The 19,099-nt window shown below is 46.3% G+C and overlaps 1 protein-coding gene across 28 annotated transcripts in view; it reads right to left on the minus strand.

Moving 5' to 3' along the window:
- The window catches only part of ABLIM1 (actin binding LIM protein 1), a 288,773-nt gene that overhangs the window by 73,946 nt on the left and 195,728 nt on the right, over positions 1-19,099 (minus strand). For all 28 annotated transcript variants that reach the window (XM_016146396.2, XM_016146385.2, XM_016146382.2 and 25 more), the window contains 2 exons: positions 16,788-16,914; positions 15,299-15,392 (listed from right to left, as the gene is read on the minus strand). In XM_016146396.2, the coding sequence (XP_016001882.2) occupies positions 15,299-15,392; positions 16,788-16,914 (221 nt within the window). The remainder of the gene's footprint in view (positions 1-15,298; positions 15,393-16,787; positions 16,915-19,099) is intronic.

Here is a 19,099-nt window from a genome sequence, read left to right on the forward strand (position 1 = left end):
AATCAGAAAATGGAAGACCCATTGGTACAGAAGGGGAAAGGCAAAAACGAATGAAAGCATCCAGCGGCAGGTCCCAGAAGAAAAAAACAAATAGGTGTGCCCAGATTTACTCAACGCCTACATATCCAAAAACCTATATTGACAGATCTGATAAGTGATGGCTAATTATTGGCTTTATAAAATGGGCTATTATACGAGTTATTATTATTATTATTTTTTTTTTGGAAAAAAAATAGTACATTCTTGAAATGCACTTAAGATAGGATTCAACGTAGAGAAGTCTGATTACTATACAACCAAGGCGCCATGTCGATAAGGCCCACTGGGGACCGTCAGGGGAGAGAGCAGGAGCAGAATGCGCATCCAGAACAGTGCTTGACCCTTTCTCCCTGCCCAGCCCAAGATGTGATCGCAAACAAAAACAAAGTAAAATAAACATCAAAAAACGGTGAAGGCAAAATATTTGTCCTGTCACAGTTCCTTGACTCAGCCACCCTCCCCTGGGGTTCAGCCTCTCTTCCATGTCTGCAGCAGGGATCTCAAACTTGGCTTTTTATAGCAGTGGCTCTCAGTCTGGAGTGGGGGAGATTTTGCTGCACAGGGAACATTTGGCCATGTCTGGAGACATTTTTGATTGTCGCAGCTGGGGAAGGAGTGTGACTGTCATCTAGTGGGCAGAGGCCAGGGATGCTGGTAAGCACCCCACGAGGCAGTCCCCCACTGGGGAACACCCCATCCGAAATGTCACTGAGCCATGGCTGAGAAACCCTGGCCTACAGGAGGCAAAACTATGATTGTCTGTCTACAAAGTTGGGGTGCAAATACTCTGAGTATTTTGAACTTTTCCATTCACTTAAGTTAGCTATTATTTAGTTAGAGGGAAAACTCTGCAGACACCTCTGTTGTCATGATATGATATTCCCTGAACTGGCTGGACACGCTGCTGGTATAAGGATTAAACTCACTGACACACAAAGATGCCTGAGTAACCCGCTCGAAAACACTGGCTCAAAACATGTCTTTGACGTGCTATAAGGAGAGCTTGGCAAGGCCCACGTAGTCTTAAATAGGCTTTTCAAAAGTAATTTATACCAATGAGCCGTGGCAAATTCACCTTTTCTGTAAGTACATCCTGAATCAACAAGCCTCTTGATCCATTGTAGAATATGGCAACAATTATATTTTAATTAGTTATTTTTACTGACTTGTCAGAACCTGTCTGGATAATCTAAATAACCTCACATCCTCTTAACATTCCTCATGAGAACGCCTCGGAGAAAACAGGCTCAATTTTCTTTTAAATTCCTGCTCCCAGTTAAGAGATAGATGAAGCGGCTACGGTGACTACGCTCCTGCTGATTTGGGGCGGGACTTACTCGTTAAAAGAAACTTTCCCAAATCATAAATCTATTTATTACACAGTTGAGATGATTTTCCTGTCTCATCCCTTTTTTTAGTGCTGCACGGTGCATTTTAAAACTTTTTTTTTTCCTAAAAAAAAAAAATAAACTTTAGAGCAAGGTTCAACTAACAACTAGGTTTTTAGAAAAAGTTGTTTCATTACGAAGGCAAGAATCTCTAGATTTCTCCCATTTCCTGCCCATAGATGGTAAGAGAAACAACGATCAAACTCTTTTAACTTGTAGCTGTAAAATAATATGAATAACACCCAAACGTTTTGCTTCCTCATTTTCATTCATGGGGAACTTCTTTAAAAAAAAAAAAAAAAAAAATCCCATACATTTATAGTAACAGACAAACCTACTCGATTCCCCATGCCACTTTACCACCAAATCCCCTAAATACGACTTTAAAGTCCTTTCATCTCAAATATAAATTCCACAGAGCTCCACAAACCACAGACAAAACAAATCTGGAAACCACACTCTCAAATTGGAGAGTAGTAGCCTGAGAAAACACAAACATTGTCTAAAAGGCCTCTATAACTCTCAAATTACCAGTCTTTCCTGCTCTTTACTCTAGGACTCCAGTACCAATGAAACAAAGCTCCTTAGTTCATTCTGTATCATAAGAAAAACAAAAAGTGTAAGTAAAATTTACTTCAGGCCAGTGCAAGTGGCTTCTGTGGCCGGCATCTGGCAGACCACATCTGGAGGACCCTGGGGTCTCCAAAGTTTCCAAGGAAGCCAGATATTTCACCTCTGCCCTGCAAAGCAAAGGCGCCTCGTGCAATGCCTGCTTTACCTGCTGCCAGGGCTCCTTCTCCTTCTGTCCCTTGGCTGTGCTCAGCAGGGAACTCCTTGGGGCTCCACACACAGAACACAGAGGAGAGGCTTGCAAACGCCAGACGGACCTCAGCCCGGCCGACTGGGGCTGGGCTCCCTGCCCGCCTGGGTTACCTCGGCAGGCTGCTCTCTGCAAATGTGACTCTCTAGAGACACACACCGGAAAGAAAGAGCAGAGTGGGGCAGGCGCTCTCACGCCTCCCTCTCTTCCCTGTACCTACTAGTTAAACACACCAGCAACCACTACGGGCTGGTCCATGTTACCAAAAAGGAAGGGGGGTAGTTTTCCTTTTTTTTTTAAAACACAGACTGGGAAAGTACCATTTCTCCACATTCACTCACAACTGTCTGCATCACAACTCTGACAGTAATCGTCCCCAGGGCAGAGGCTTGAATTGAAAGCAGAGTCTTTTTTTTTTTTTTTTCTTTCTTTCTTGGATTTGAGATGACAGAAAGGTGTGCATCTGAGCACAGCTAACAAACAGCTCATAGCCTCCTCTCCCAAGTCCCTATTTCTGAGGCACACTTTATGGGACCCTTTATGTAAGCATAATAAAAGAGTGTAACTTGATTTTAATTTCCATTCATTATTCAGAATTGTCATGTTCGTATTCATATATTTTGAGAAAGATGTGACCCCTCAAAATGTTGCTTATCAATTAAGCTTCCATGATTCATATTTTGTATTGTTTATTGCAGAAAAAAAAAAAAGTATTACTTACATTTCAGACACTTTACACATGTTGCCTCATTGCCAACTAAACCATCCTGCAGAAATCCCAGATGAATCTGCACCCGAAGGCCAAGTCACAGGCTCTTCACGTACGTGAACCGATAGGCAGCAGGCATCTACCGTGACAGTGTGGAGCCTTTTCACGTATTCCTTTCTGAGGACTAGGGCAAGACGCTGTTACGACTGCTGCAAATTTTTGCAAGACTAAAGTGATTTAGCGAAATTTTTTATGGAGATTACTTCAGGAAGATCAGCTAATAAAAAGACGCTGTGTGTGTGTGTGTGTGTGTGTGTGTGTGTGTGTGTGTGTGTAATCTCTCTACACTGGTCTGGAACCAATCCCAAACATTGCTGAAGAAATGCAAGGTCTGTAACAACAAAGCTGTGCTTCTACAACAAAGAGGAAGCGGCTCGATTGCACGTTATGATAATTACAGGGGAGCAGCTAAATTTCTGGTGTCTTTTTCTCCCGAGGAGTCAAAAGCCTCCATGAGTGGGCCTTGGCCACACACTGGTAGGGCCACTTTCTCCAAGTGTGATCTGTAGGCTTCTCCAGTCTCCTGCATCAGAGTCACCCCCTGTGCTGGGGCGGGGTGGAAGGTACCATGTTAACGTGCAAATTCCCAGGGCCCGGCCTGGAGCCTTGAATTGGAATCTCTGAGTGAGGCTAGATTTTAAACAAGATAGCCAAGGGACAGCACAGTGGTTTTGGGACCCCTGGCCTGGGCTATAAGCTAGGAGCTGGACCTTTTACTTCTGTAATCCCAGAACTTCGCCTCCTGTCTGGGACATTCAGAGGCAGTCTACTGTTTGTCAGAAGAGTGAAGGAGTCCCTCCCTACAAAGGCAACAGGAAACTCAACCCCGTAGGGCTGTCAGTCACCATGGCTCAAGGTACCAGGTGTTAGAATCGGGACTCCTGCTCCTCTATATTTGGACTATTGGCTCCTCTTGTGCATCTTAACTAACCACCTCTATGTCTTCCAGGATGGGAAGAAAGAAGATGATTTGTCTTCAGATTTACCAAGCAAATTCCCAAATTTGTGAGTTTCCCAATGAAAGGGCAAAAAATCACCACCATGTGGAGTCAAGAGATTTAAGAAACCTGCCCGCTCGGTCCATCCTTGGTGAGCATGAATGAAATGCCTTTCCTGTCCACTTGCCTTCTGTACAGTCATGTGGATGTGACTTGGAAAAAGAAAGTGAAGGGTAAAGAATCAAAGGATGAGCACATATTTCTGTCTGAGGTGATGGAAATGTTCTCAAATTGGACTGATGATGACTGCTCTGCAAATTTACTAACGATCACTGAATTGCACACTTAACCCAGGTGAATTACACGGTATATAAACAAAGGTGTTACTAATCAAAGGGGTAATTGGTAAAAAAAAACAAAACAAAACAAAACAAAACAAAACAAAAAAAAACTGTGCCGAAGAAACTCAGTGCTATGTGAAAGAGCCGACATAGGAGCTTTTGCAGTCCACGGAAGCTACGAGACCTCTTCATCCTCCTTAATACTGACTGGGCAAATGGGCTGGGTATCACATAAAACAAACAGAACAGCACAAATCCTTCAGGAGTTCATGCTGAAACTCAGGTGACTGCGATAGGATAAGGCATTAACAGAGAGGAGAAAGGCATGTGGCCATTTACTTCACTTGTGCATGAAAGGAACAGGTATTTAGCAGGGTGGTGAGAATTTATGCCCAAAAAATATATGGAATCTTTAATAATTTTGGCTCGAGACCATGGCAAAAATTCAAAATGGGAAAAATAATCATTCAGCAACACATCTTTATTTAGCAACTGCTAGGTGCGTGGTAAATAGTAGAAAATTCTGGCTGAAACAATGATGCATTGAGTTTGTGAGCACGAATGCATGTGAATATCTAAAGTTAAGTGACATAAGAAATTTTCAAGCCAAAGCATCAATGAGGCTGTTAACATGACTGTTAACTTGTGCATCTGAAGTAATCACATAAAACTATATCAGAGAGGAAGTAGATAGGGGTGAGCCTGATTCCTCATTAGAACAGAGCTCATTCAAAATATTGAGCCCTGTACGTCAGGCACCATGCCAGATGATCAATCCATTTATTATCTGATTTACCCCTTGAAGAGGTTAAGTGTTATTATCCACATTTCACAGTTGACGGGAACCTTGCTAACCAGTACTCAGCCCCTAACGTAGCTCCTAGAATCAAATCCTGGCATGTCGGCTGTTCTACTAACCACTCTTCCCTCCTCAAGCTCAAAAATTCCAGATCTTATCCATGTTTCCAAGATGCCTGCAACTTTGAGTTTTGCTGCGGGGCCATGAAGAAAGATAGCGTATAAAGAGGTTTCATTTGCAAGGCCACTCTAAAGTGTCCTTATGGGGAGGAATTACTGCATCGGTTCATTTCCGCTCGGCTGAATGGGCACCGGTCCTATCGGTCTCTCTTCCTGACTAGTTGGCAAACTCCAAACAGGTCCATCTGTTGGAACTGGCATAACTTCCTTCACAAGGTGGGGAGCTGTGAAGTCCAGGAAGAAAGCACATTCGGGTAGAAAATGAGAGGAGGAAACCTGTTTCTAGTAGGACAGGCAAGAGGACAGCATCGCGGCCTGGGGCCGAGGGGCCCGAATGCTCCCATTCTCCCTACAACACTGATCACCTCCCCGGTCCTTGTGGAAAGTTTGACACTGTTACCTAGAGAAGTCTGTGCCCAGAATAGACGTTGTCCCGGTGACCTCTGGATGTTGCCATTTTTCGATATATCCCGCAAGTTAAATGCTCACTGAAAGAGGTTAAGGGGACAACAGCACTAGAACAAAATAGAGCTGTGGGAGCATAAGAGCAGCGGTCCCCAACCTTTGTGGCACCAGGGACCAGTGCTCCTATGAGAATCTAATGCCTGATGATCTGAGGTGGAGCTGAGGCGGTGATGCTGGCGCTGGGGAGCGGCTGCAGACACAGATGAGGCTTTGCCGGCTCACGCTTCACTCACCCCTTGCTACACGGCCCAGTTCCCAACAGGCCATGGACCGGTACTGGTCCGTGGCCCAGGGGTTGGGGACCCTTGGCTTAAGGCAACCTCGTATTGTCTGAGTTATGAATCCGGAAGCTAGAGAAGAATGTTTGAAACTCAAAGGCTTGTCCTAATGCCCACCGGAGGCACAACGCAGATTTCAGGAGAAGGGCCAGTTCTGGGTGTAGAGAGCCATCTGTCTCTAGCCATCCACCAATGTCCAGGTAGGCAGATCCTACCTGGATGGCAAGTTGATGGTGAGCATTTTCTACTAGGGACCAACTTTCAGATGGAGGCTGGCTTTTGTGGGCTCACCTGGACCTAGGGTGTTTTGGGTCCTGGAGAGCAGAAAAAATGGTTCTGAGGAGTCCTCAGTTCCGTGCCCAGAGCAGTGGCCAGACCAGGAGACCCATCCCTTCACCGTGCTTGGCGGTAGCTTACGTAGGCAGGCTGCCACTCTGCTGTTGGCTCCTACTTATTTCTCAAGCTCAACACCACCACCGAGAGTCACCCTACGATTGAGGATGCTGCAATAGCTCTGGGCACTCAAGAGCCCTGACGGTCCCCCAGACACTACAGGGGGTGTAGTTTTAGACTTGGATACTCTACTACTTTTAGAAATTCGCACCTTATCTGAGAACTGGTCCCAAATCTGACACCTACTTCTGTGGCCCCCCAATGCTGGACCACAAGCACGTATTCCATACTACTTGTTGACTTCTCTGGAAGAGTCACATTCCACCACTTGGTTCAACTGTCGCCCCCTGTCCCCCGTTTCACCAGCAATGAGCTAAACTCTTTGAAGTTAACACTGAAAAACACAACATCTTTTTAACTCAAAATACAAATTCTTTTCAAAATGTCATTTCCGGAGAAGGAAGCCCTACCATTTGTGCTGGCAGGAAATGGGGGTGATTTTTCATAAATAACGATTCTTTACTGCCTGTGAACAGTCTTCTGTTACCCCGGCAACCCATTTCCTCTTGTCGTTAATGTACGAAAAAGTAGATAACCTTGGATGAATTAAGATAGATTTTCCTAAAATCGTTTATTGTGCTTATGTCCTTCTGGGCCCATTCCCAATCTGTCGATGACAGAGGGGACAAAATATTAGCACCTGTGACTCTTTGCAAATAAGATGTTGTGGGCAACACATCATCGACCCGACACTGACGTTAAACGTCAGTGCACTTTCCTGCATCACGAAGATTCTATATTAATCGAGTCACACTAGGATCAAGGGCATGGTTCTACGTGATGACAACCTGTGGCCATGCAAGGGAATAAAAGTTTAAATGCCTATGAAGGGAAAAAAGCACCTGCATACAATCTTGCATCACGACGTTTGCTGACTTGAATCTCCATGCTTGTCCTTTACCCACTTTTTTATACCTAGTAAGTTAAACCGTCAAAGCCTGGACGAAAGAAGAAGAGAGGGAAGGGGCCTAACCTGGCTACTAATTATATCGGGGGCTTTGCATGTCCCCACCCCCCCATAAATCCTGCAGCCCTATGAGGTAGCAATTAGAATTCTCATCTTAAAGACAAGGAAACTGAGGATAACAGTATTACAACAATCACCTTATATGCCTCTGCATAGAGAGATGTGCGTATATGTGTACATATATATTTAAATTATATATAATCCACATACCATAACAATTCACCCTTTTAAGGTGCACAATTCAGTGGTTCTTAGTATATTCACAAAGTTGAGCAACCATCACTACTAATTTTATAACATTTTCATCACCCCCCCCCGAACCCCCATACTGTTAACAGTCATTTTCCATAACCCCAGCCCCTGGCAACCACTAATTACTCTGTCTTTGTGGATTTGCCTATTGTAGACATTTCATTTAAACAGAATCATAAAATATGAAGTCTTTCAGGACCGGCTTCTTTCACTCAGCATAATTATTTTCAAGTTCATCCATGTTATAGAACGTATGAGTGTTTCATTCCTTTTTCTTGCCGAATAATATTCCATTGTCTAGATAGACCATATCTTGCTTAACTCGTTTTTAAAATGAGGCCATTTCTACAGCTTAGCACTAAGCCACCATTTTGAATTTGGAAAGGGTCCTGCCCCACAGGACCGTCTTGGCTATCCACTGGGCTCGGGAGGGTCCTAGGCTAGAGCTTTGTGACAGCATCTTCTATCTACACTGTTCTCCAAGGTCCATGCCAGGTGCCCCTGTGAAGCCCAGAGCTGATGAAAGGGACCAGACAGAACAAGGCGCGACTGCATGGAAATACAACAGCCTCTGTGAGCAGGGTCCCTGGTACGAAATAAACCAAACGAGCATCAAATGTTCACTGTCCTGGAAACAGATACAGCAGGGCCACTGACGGGACAGACTTTCTCCACGTCACCAGGAATGGTAAATTTTGGTCCTTAATTTATTGTGAGAGGCAAATTAATTACTCACTTTCTGCAGTGATTACTGCCAGGTGGATCATGAAGCTGTGTGAGTGTACGTGTGCATTGCGTGTGCATGTGTGTGTGTGTGTGTGTGTGTGTGTGTGTGTGTGAGTTTCTATCTTCTGAGAACTGAGCGATCTGATTTCTCACCATGGTTCTATTACTAATTAGCCCCCAAGTCTCGGGCCTCATCCGTAGATAAGGTCAGTAGTAACTGCCTTGACCACTTCACAGGCCTGTTGTGAGGATTAAATACTTATGAGATCATTTGTAAATGTTAAAAATATTATACAAGAGCAGGAGATTGTGGTGGTTTACTGTCCACTGGGACACAGACCATCCCAAACAATACTACTAAGATTACTTGATTCTTTTCCCTTCCCTGATCCTCAAAAATAGCTGGGTCCAGTTAAGTGAAGAAGGCATGAACCCCTCTGAACAGTGAGAAGAATGCATTTAGTTTTCTGCATGAACGTGGGTTATTGTTTTTGCTTTGCATGCGTATGATATACACAAAACGAGAAAGGAGGGGGGTTGGCATTGCAGCCCGTCTTTTGCAAATTGCATCTTTGATGGTGGCAGAAGGACTGAAGGCCATGCAAACGCTGTGGGGCAGCCTGTGTTTCCTCTCACCGGATTAAACAGGTTTGCCCGGAACAAGGCCTATTCGCTGCTTGTGGCTATTACAACATAACATGCTTAAAATACCTATAGCGAAAAGAAGAAAGGGAGTGAGAACCTCCAATTTAGAACACGAATTGGTTTCACGGGAACATTATAAACATTTGTCCCTGGAATTTATGAAAAAGCTGTATCCGTCGAAAAGTAAAACAAAGCTACCCACTTTTAACCCTTCAGAGAATCCAGAAAAAGGATTTGGCTGAATCACATTGTGATTCTATTTCCTACGTTGCAGGAGTTCAGCAGAAGGGGTCTCAGGAGGGTCTAAACCCTGTCCTTTCGTCTATTGTTTCTAACTTAACAGGTAAGACAGGGCAGAGTCACTCCCAGAGGTATGAATGGAAAGGCATTAAAAGGGCTGGAGGATTTGCCACGGGCTACATCGAAGGGTCTCTCCAGTACATCATGGGTAGCACATTCCTCCCCAGAGAGCACCAGTGGCACAATAAATACCACACCACACAGAGACGGGTGCCACCAGCCTTTTCGGAAAGATAGGAAGGCTGATATCCTGGGTGTGGTGACAGAGGAAGAAGGGGCGAGGGAACGCCTGTGAGACCCCAGCAAGAAAACTGGAGCCCCACTTCCCTCCTCTGTAAGAGTCCAGACGGTACAACTTGCCTTGTCACACGAGGAGCATCCAGTGTGTGGTCTGGCAGGTGCCTGCTCAGGGAGGCACCATCTGCAGAGGCGCGGGGCTCCCTGGGGAGCCAGCGGATGAGAACATTCGTCTTGAAGGAATCAGTGTTATACTGGAGAATGAGTAAACATGAAGCCCCCGGGGTGGGGGGAGGGAATTGTGCAAGAGCAGAGAGACTAAGAGAAGTCCACCCTTGGTCTGCTGACAGAACAGCCCAAGACTGGGGGAGGGGACACAGGGACAAGACTTTTTCCTTTTCCTTCAAAAGTCTGTTTCCAGTTTGACATTTACTCTTTTTTTAAACTGTGCTGCCTTGATTTTGGAACTATTTTATTGTTGTTTTCTTTCTTTGTGAGGTTGGCAGGTAATAACCTGAACCTAGGAAAGGAAGTTCGATGTAGGCAGAGATCTCCTAGGACCATCCACAGGAGATGGAAGGAAATTCATACCCAAGGGATGCCACCTGACGTCTGCTGACATCTGGGACCTGAGTCTGAAATCTCACGAGCTTCCTGTCCCATTAGCTGCTCAGGCAGAAGGGAAACACAGGGAGAGTCGTAAGGGAGGAGGGAAGGTTGCTTCGGAGAAGAGTTTCGAGGTGGAGATGGAGACAAAAGGTTATAGCCAAACTCCAGTATTTCATGCTAATTTGCTCCTGAACTTCTTCATTAGGAGGCAGGTTGTAAACATCTTCAGAATACTCCTGAATTTACAAGCTAATTAGCGTAAGCTTTTAGAGATGTGCCGTTTATAGTAAGATCTCTCTAAAAAGAGAATCTTGTCAAAAACAAAACTGAAAGCAAGCTAAGGATAAATAAAGCTTCAATTTGAGTGTATACTATATGCTGAGTGTTATGGGCCAGTTTCCAGAAAATCTCTCAAGAAAGAATTGCTGGCTCTGATCCCTTAAGTCTAAGACATGAGAATTACGACATTCAGATCCTTGGAGACTAACAAACTTGTCAAGTGGCCCATTGCTTGGAAATACACACACACACACACACACACACACACACACACAATATTTTAGTGTTTGTATTTAAGGAAAAACTGAGGCTCAAAGAAGTTGAGAGAGTTGCCTAAGGTCGCCCAGCTAGAGCCAAGAGCAGATCCCTGGTTCTCTGTCACCTGGAGCCCTTTCCATTAAAACACAAGACGGCTCTCCTCCCCACCCCTTCCAGGCGATGTGGTGGGCAGGGTTTATGACTATCAAGGAATGACAGAGGGAAATAGACATTTTAGATCAGGCTGGATAGAGTTTCAGAGGTTGCATGCCACTCCTTCTGCCTGTAAAATGACGATAGTCTCAAAGAGGCTGAATGACTTGTCCAAAATCACTCAGGAATTAGTGACATAGCTGAGCCTGGAGCTTCACGATCATTGCCCAGGGGCCTTTCTCCTTCTTAAAGCTCTCAGGTTTCTGGTGGTATTTTAGGGGAAGCCACACCCAGAGAGACAACCTTAGGGCACCTCCGATGCTTAGTTAGGGGTCAGTGAAAACCACACTGGAGCTACTGCCCTCTCTTGGATGACACTCGTGTAAGTTATTAGATTTACTGGAGTAGGTTGAATGGTGGGCCCCCAAAAGATGGGTCCACATCGGAGCTCTGGAACCTGTGAATGTTTAGAAAAAAAAGTCTTTGTAGATGTGATTAAGCTAATGATTGACATGCGATCACCATGAAAGATACGGGTGGGCCCTAAATCTAATGACAAGTGTCCTCAGAGAAAGGCAGAGGGGGGTTTGACAGAGAGAGAAGAGAGACATGGGAGAGAAGGCCACGTGAAAATGGAGGGAGAAATTAGGCTTATGCAGCCACTGCCACTGGAAGCTGGAAGAGATAAGGAAGCATTCTCCTTTAGAGCCTTTGGAGAGAGTGTGGCCCTGGCCATGACTTTGTACTTCGGGCCTCCAGAACTGTGAAAGAATAAATTTCTGTTGTTTAAGGCCACCACTGTTATATCAAAGAAAACTAATGCATTTAAAATCTCTATGGATAAAATTGATCAGGGGGGAAAAAAAAACAAGAATCACAGAATAAACCAAATGTGGTATATCTATAAAATGGAATATTATTCAGCCATAAAAAAGGTGATTCTGACACGTGCTTCAACATGGATGAACTTTGAGAAAGTCATGCTAAAATAGTCAAGTCACAAAAAACAAATACTGTATTATTCCACTTATTTGAGATACTTAGAGGAGTCAAATTTATAGAGACAAATTCATAGGTCACTGCCAGGGGCCGGGGGAAGAAAGGCATGGGGAGTTATTACTTAATGAGCACAGAGTTTCAGTTTTATAAGATTAAAGAGTCATGGAGATGTTGGTGGTGTTGGTTGTACAACATTATGAATGTATTTAATACACTGAACTATAAACTTAAAATGGATAAACTGGTAAATTTTATGTTCTGAGTAGTTTACCATGACAACAAAATTTGGGGGAAAAACAAAAAGAATTGCAGTATCTATAATAAATCTGTAACCGTAACGTTTCGGCAGCAGGGTCAGAGAATGAGAGGCAGAGGGCAGGAAGGCGCAGGGTGTGGAGCCCAGGCCTGAGCGACCGGTAACCAGGCCAGACGTGCCAGAGCACTATCCACGCGGGACAAGTTCCTAGACCACACGGCCGTCTGGGGAGGACAGCGCCCGCACTGGGTGGAGCTTGAGTCTACCCGGAACCTTGGTGCAAACTGCTCCCAGAAGTCCCAGCTCTGAAGGCAGCACATGGAAAGCGTCCAGGCCTTCGACCTCGTGAACGGCCCTCAGGGAAACCTGAAGCCAACCTGGTGCGGGGCCTTTGCGGCCACAGCAAACGCTGAAATGCTCAGGCCTCTGTGAGGAAGCGGATGCTTCTTCAAAACGGCGTGTTCTTGGGTCTAGTTTTACTTTAGCCATTCCTTCCCACAGCTGTTGAACCAAATCTGAAGGCAATCAGCACCCCTGTCCCAGCCCTTTGTCTCCCTACCTCATTTTGGGGAACACAATTCGATACGTGGACAGACGAGACAGCTGTTATGACTGTGCCTTGCTCGAATGTGGCTGCCTCGAATCTGGGGACTCTGTTCAGTATCTCCCCCCACCCCCCCATCTCTTCCTACAGCCAAACATCTGGGAAACGGTTCTGGAGTTTTATTATTATTGTTCGGAAATGAAATTTCCCAATTGCTCCCAACTCGACAGGTGTATTTCAGTTCCGTGCAGCAGATCGAACGTGGGAATGCTGTCAGACCCCCCGCGGGGCTCCTCCTGAGAGGACTGCTCTGTGGAGGGACAGGGGACACATGCAGGGGGCAGGCAGGGCCGCACCCGCCACCGCGGTCCGAGTCCTGTGACAGGACTGCTGGTCTCGAAGCCACCCTGTGGATGGCTCACATCCACTTTCTCCAATGGCTTCACCCTGGGCCGAACACACAGCTGACAACGAAAGCTTCATTGGAAGACCACTAAAACTCCTCCTCCTCCATTAACGGGGTGTGCGGAGGGTGGGTGTCCTTTGAAGCCATGGCCGCCGCTGTTTTGTGTCCAGAGTTGTGCAGAAGTCTCCTGGCAGTCTGTCTCCACCTCACTCCTTTTCCATCCGTTAAAAATTGGTTTTACGTGTGTGAAATTCACACAACATAACATTAACCATTTTAAAGTGAACAATTTTTTTGGCATCAGGGCTTTCGCAGTGTTGGGCATCCATCAACCTCCATCTAGTCCCGAAACATTTTTGTCATCCCAACTGGCTACCAGTAAGTGGTCGCTCCCCATTTCCCCCTTTCCCCGACTCCAGGCAACCACCAGTCTACTTCCTGTCTCTGCATTGACCTATTCTGGATATTTTATCTAAATGGGATCATGCCGTATGTGGCCCTTTGAGGCTAGCTTCTTCTGCTCAGCAGGATGTTTTTAAGGGTCATGCATGCTGTTGCATGTGCCGGAATCCCTTCCTTTTAAAAGCTGAACAATATTCCACTGTTCGTGTACACATCTTGTTCATCCATTCATCTGTGGCAGCCGGGGGTCTCCACCTGGCTGCTGTGACTAGAGCTGCTACGAACGTGGGCGTACCCGTATTTGAGTGCTCCCCCCCATTCCGATCCAGTCCAATTGCGTGATGTTCCAGCTACAATCACTTCCATGGCTTCCCACCAGTCTCCGGATAAAACCCAGACTCCTGAAGGTGACTTTCGAGGTCCCCACGCTCTGGCCCCTGCCCACTCCTCCAGCGTCATCTCTCACGCCTGCACTTCTGACTTTTTGTTTCTTGCATGTGCTGTGCTCGCCTTCGCCTGAGCCTCTGTCTACGCTGCTCCCGCTCTCTGGAACACCTGTCCCCTGGGTAAGGACAACACTCGCTTCCTTATCTCCCGAAGGCAGTCAGCTGCACTAGGTCCCAGCATGGAGCCAACACTGCCCGTCGGTGCTTTACGGACGGGAAGGCATCGCAGCTCCGGTTGAGGTGAGGATGGTGATGCCGGCCTTGCTATGGAACCCCTGAAAGGTGCCCTTGGGGGCCTCTGGAGTTGATGTCCTGTGTCTCTGAAACACGCCCTGCCAGAAAGCTTGAATGTGGTTACGTGGATGAAGTGCCCTGGTGTCCGTCGAGGTGACGTGACAAGCTGCAGGACCAGTCAGTCACATTCCTGGCTGTGGGGCGTCCTGAGTCACCTCCCGTCAGGACATCCTCCACCCTGAAATGCGGGCCGGCTATGAGGCAATCTGTACCTTTGCCGTCAGAGCTGGTGAACGCCCCAGAGGCCCGTGAGAAGTGGGGCGGTGACTCCCCCTGAACTCAGGCTCTGCAGCTCCACGGGCGGCCTCTCCTCTCATTCAGCCCGGAGGCCGAAGCAGGCAAGGCCGCTGCTGAGGAGCAGGCAAGCAAGCTCGCCGGCGCGACGCAGTCACACCTAAATGTGACAGGTGTCAGCTCGGCCTGGGCCGCAGGGTGCTCTGGGTCCCACAGGATGTGGATTTGAAGGGTGGGGGAGTCTCCGCCTTCACCTTTCATCCCCCGTTTCTTAGTTTTGGTTCTGAGCCTCTGCTCCCCGAGCCCATACACTCTCACACGTGCACGAGAGCGCATGCACATTGTGCACACTTCATGTTCATGTGCACCTGCGCACACACCCCCTCCCACACACGCGTGGGTGCACATGTACACGCACGCATGTAGAGTCCACACGCAGACACACACACGCGCATATGCGCACGTATTCACACAGGCATGTGGCTCTAATGTGTTCTTCACGTCCTCGCTTCTGACTTCCAAACATAAAAACAGCCTAACGTAACCCTCCTTTCCACGCAATTCCCCAGAGCCCCTTTATCTCTCTTTTCTTTCCCTTCAAATTCTCCATCATTCCAATTTCCAAGTGAACATTTAGTAGAAATCGCCAGTGAGGATACTACAACATGTTTAAATCTCTAAGAGATTAGTCATCTGCAACTACTTTCTTTCCTCCACAGATGAGAAAAAGATGGAAAACATGGCAAAAGAGACTCTCGTGCGTTTCGGAGGGCCTCTGGCAAAAACGATGGTGGCTTTGAGGGGAGCCCGTCTGTCACTTACCTCCAGGACCTTCCCTGTGATGAACTGGTGGCAGGCTTCACATTTCACCCCAAAAAGCCCCTGGTAGTCCTTTTCGCAGTACGGAGCACCGTCCCTACAAGACAAAAGAGCGTGTGGCTCCTGAGCGGCGGCCCAGGACTGGGGAGACACCGAAACCACATTTCCAGCCCTCCACGTGGCAGTAAGATCAGGTCTCTCCCACCCAGCACTCATGTGCCTGGAGATGTGGTCGGACATGATGGAAATCCACGAAACCAAATGAGCCAGAGAGCGCGCTGTGGGTCTCCCGGCCACACAGAAGGAACAGCCAAATCGCCGCATGACCACGGTCGGGTCCTTTGATGGTCTCAGACCTAATGAGCTAATAAACACCTGGCATCATTCTCCCACCACCAGGCTGCATGGGCTTCGCACGCGGTCTCAGCATGCCTCTTCCTCCAAGGAGGCCCAAAGGCCGCCTTGTCCCTACCTCCCCCTGGCCCTCACAGGCCAGAGCCTCAGCCTTCAGGAGGCTCACGGGGCCTCCGGCCTTCTCATTTGGGCTCTTCAGCCTCCTTCATGCACCTCGGTGCACAGTGAAAACATCACTGTGCGCCATTGACGGACAAGTCACAAGGCACCACTCCCTGTGGCCCGGCGACCTGCTCCCACGCGGCCTTCGGTTAGTTTGAAAGCTGGGCATTTTTGTCTTCTGACTTTCACTGTGCCTCAGAGTCCCCTGTGGAGTTTTTCCCTTCCTGATACAGCTGTTTGAGCTTCACCCTCGACCCACGGAACTGGATTTCTAGAAGGTGGGGCCCGAGCTACTTTGTTTGCTTCTTTTACTACATTCTTAAGTTAAATTCATTTACTATTTTTGAGCAGGTGATTTATTCACCTGGTGGGAGAACATTTTCTAAAGCATAAGAAGGTGTATAGGGGAAAATTCTTCCATATTGCCACTGGACATCCCATGCCCATGCTTTCTTCCTTAACTCAAAAGGTAGCCATTGTAACTAGTTTCTCCAGGCTACATAAAACAAAACAAAACAAAACAATAGCTGGATTTCATTTACTCTGGTTATCACCCGCCCCAGCATCTGACTCAAACAAGAACCCGCCCCGGGGGGCTGTTTTATGCTTCCGTCCTCACAGCCTCAGTGGCTAGGACCCTGTGTGTGTTTTGGGGCATCTACAGATAGTTGAAGACCTGGAAGGTTTACCAGTTCCAAATAGAGAAAAAAAAAATTAGTGAAGGTAAAATTGCTAAATGCTCATTGGTTACAACGTATAGTGTAGTGTAACATTAAGTCAGCTTTGCTCGCTGTGAAATTAGGCAATGATTAACATCTCATTACATTGATAGCAGGCAAAACTATGGAGAACACAGAAGAAGAAAATTCATTGTGAGAGTTTCACAATCAAAAGTTTATATTGAATGTGGGGTGTGACTGTCCTTTGTTATGGGTTGGGGTGGGACCCCCCAGAGCAGGGCCCCATCCAAACTTACTTGCTGATGTACTCCCCAGTGAGGACCTTCCCGCAGGACCTGCACTTAAAACACCCCAAGTGCCACTGCTTTTCCAGGGCCAGCAAGGCTTGCCCGTTCTTGATGTCTCTTCCGCAACCGGCACAATCTGGAAAAAAATAAAAGCAGAAGCCAGCAGTCACTCCACGTTCCTTTTGTTCAGCGCCAGCGCTCAGGCCAGCCCGGAAGCCCAGTGCGCAGCCGTCGCACACTCCGCGGACATCTACGTGGGGCCCGTTTCGTCCCGCTGTCTTCCCTGCCCGAGACCTTTCCCAGCCGTCTCGCAGGCCCCGTCCTCGCACGGCATGGGGACTTCGTGAACCGCAGAGGGTCCTTCATCCGTTTATTTCCTTAGGGGATATTTAAATACCCCCTGAGCTCCAGCTGGCCCGGGCGATATTTAATTATCGTACCTTGGTTGTGATTTTCAGAACGCTCTCACGGGCCTTTATTAATTAAGGACACTTTATTAATTAAAGTCCCTCGGGCTGGATGCCTCGCTCGACATTATATATATAAGCCCTGGAATGCTGCCCGTAGGTCTCATTTTTTTGTCAACAGGACTCTACTTCCTTATCAATCTAAAACAGACTTTGGAAGATTTGTCATCATCAATTAAATAGCTCTTAATTCCTTAGGTTTAAATTCTCCTCGGCAGACTCCTATGAAACACATAAAGGAGAAAGTGCTTCCTCCTGGTAAAGAATGTGGGCCTCGGAATGAGGTGGTTTGGAGGCCCAGGTCAACTCCTTGTTGGCCATCCATGTGGCCCAGGCTGGTTCTCCCCCTCTCTGAGCCTTGTTTTCCTCATATGGAAGCTGGGATGTTACTAGTGCCTGTCTCAAGCCTCCGATGAGGATTCAATGAAATAATGGGTTTAGTACAGTCGATGGCACGTAGGTAGTCACTTTATAAACATTTGCTATTATTACAATTGCCATCATTATTCTGAGTATTAAGTACTTCTTTTTTAGGGAAGTTGAGTCTTTAGAAGAATCCAGAAGAATGTAAATTGGTGCAACCTTTTTACAAGCAACTTAAACATCTACAGGCATTTAAAACCAATGTACCAGTGAAAGGACATGCTGCTGGCAGGTTGGCCAGGGTGTCCCCGGCTGGTCATAACAAGCACTCATGGAAGAAAGCAATGTCCAGACATGGCTGCTTGGTTGGTTTTAACCACAGAATGGTTAAAACCCTTCTTCTGCCTGCATCGGCACGGCTGCTCCTTTACTAACGACACTTCTAGCCCAGCTTTAATTCTCTCCTCCTAGAAAAACTTATTAAGATGCCCAGTCACTGACCTGCTGCTGTTGCCTGACTACACCCAACCCAGAACTGCACCCTTCCCCCCCTGAATTCCTCCCTGAAATCACTCAGCACAAGCCCAACCCTATAGAGGCTCCTCCAAGCACCACCCAGAGATAACCCACAATGTCTCTGGTTGTGTCTCTGGCTGCCATTTGTTAAGTCAACCTAACTTTTATTTTTGTAACTGTAGATGTGTTTGTGGTGATTTCTGGTCAGTGGGTATTAACGTACCTTTAGACCCAAAAATTTCATGTCTAAGATTTTGTTCAACAAGTAAATTTGGAAAAGAGAGAGCGTGTCCCCTGAATACACATTCATTCTCTGCAGCATTTTTTTTTTTTTGTAGCAACAACTTTGAAAACAGCCGATATGGATGTTAATGAGAGCCGAGTAGTCATAGCATAGTCAATAATGGAACGCTGTGTGCTGTTAAAAAGAATGAGGTAGATTTGCATGTGGACATGGAAAGATATTCAAAGAGTAGTAAAAAAAAAAGCGAGTTGTAGGATGGTATGCACAGCATAAGCTCATTGATAGAAAAGCAGTAAAAAAAATAAAGTATGTGTGTGTTTGTGCACATACTTGCATAGAACATTCCTTTAAGAACAACCTAAAAATTCTTAAGACACTTCTCTCTACGGAAGAGGACTTTACCTTTTAGCTTACATTCTGTGTTGTTTAAATTTTTGTTTTGCCGTAAAAATGTAAAAAAAAACCAATGAGTAAATATTTATAAAGTTAAAAACATATCTGCTATATGTTATAAATACTGCAGATCAGAATTTCTTTAAGTATAGCCCATTATAAGGTGAGTGTATATCACATGGTTACAAAGCATTACATATTCTTTTTTTAAAAGCTGGGGTTTATATGTATGCCGGGATCTCACCAAAAACCTTAAAAAGGGGATCTCACATCTAGCAGTTTACTATAAAGATAAAAAATGGAAGGCCATAATGTTTGTATGTATATAAGATGAATTG

The sequence above is a fragment of the Rousettus aegyptiacus genome, unplaced genomic scaffold (assembly GCF_014176215.1).
Source record: "Rousettus aegyptiacus isolate mRouAeg1 unplaced genomic scaffold, mRouAeg1.p scaffold_m13_p_6, whole genome shotgun sequence".
Taxonomy (NCBI): Eukaryota; Metazoa; Chordata; class Mammalia; order Chiroptera; family Pteropodidae; genus Rousettus; species Rousettus aegyptiacus.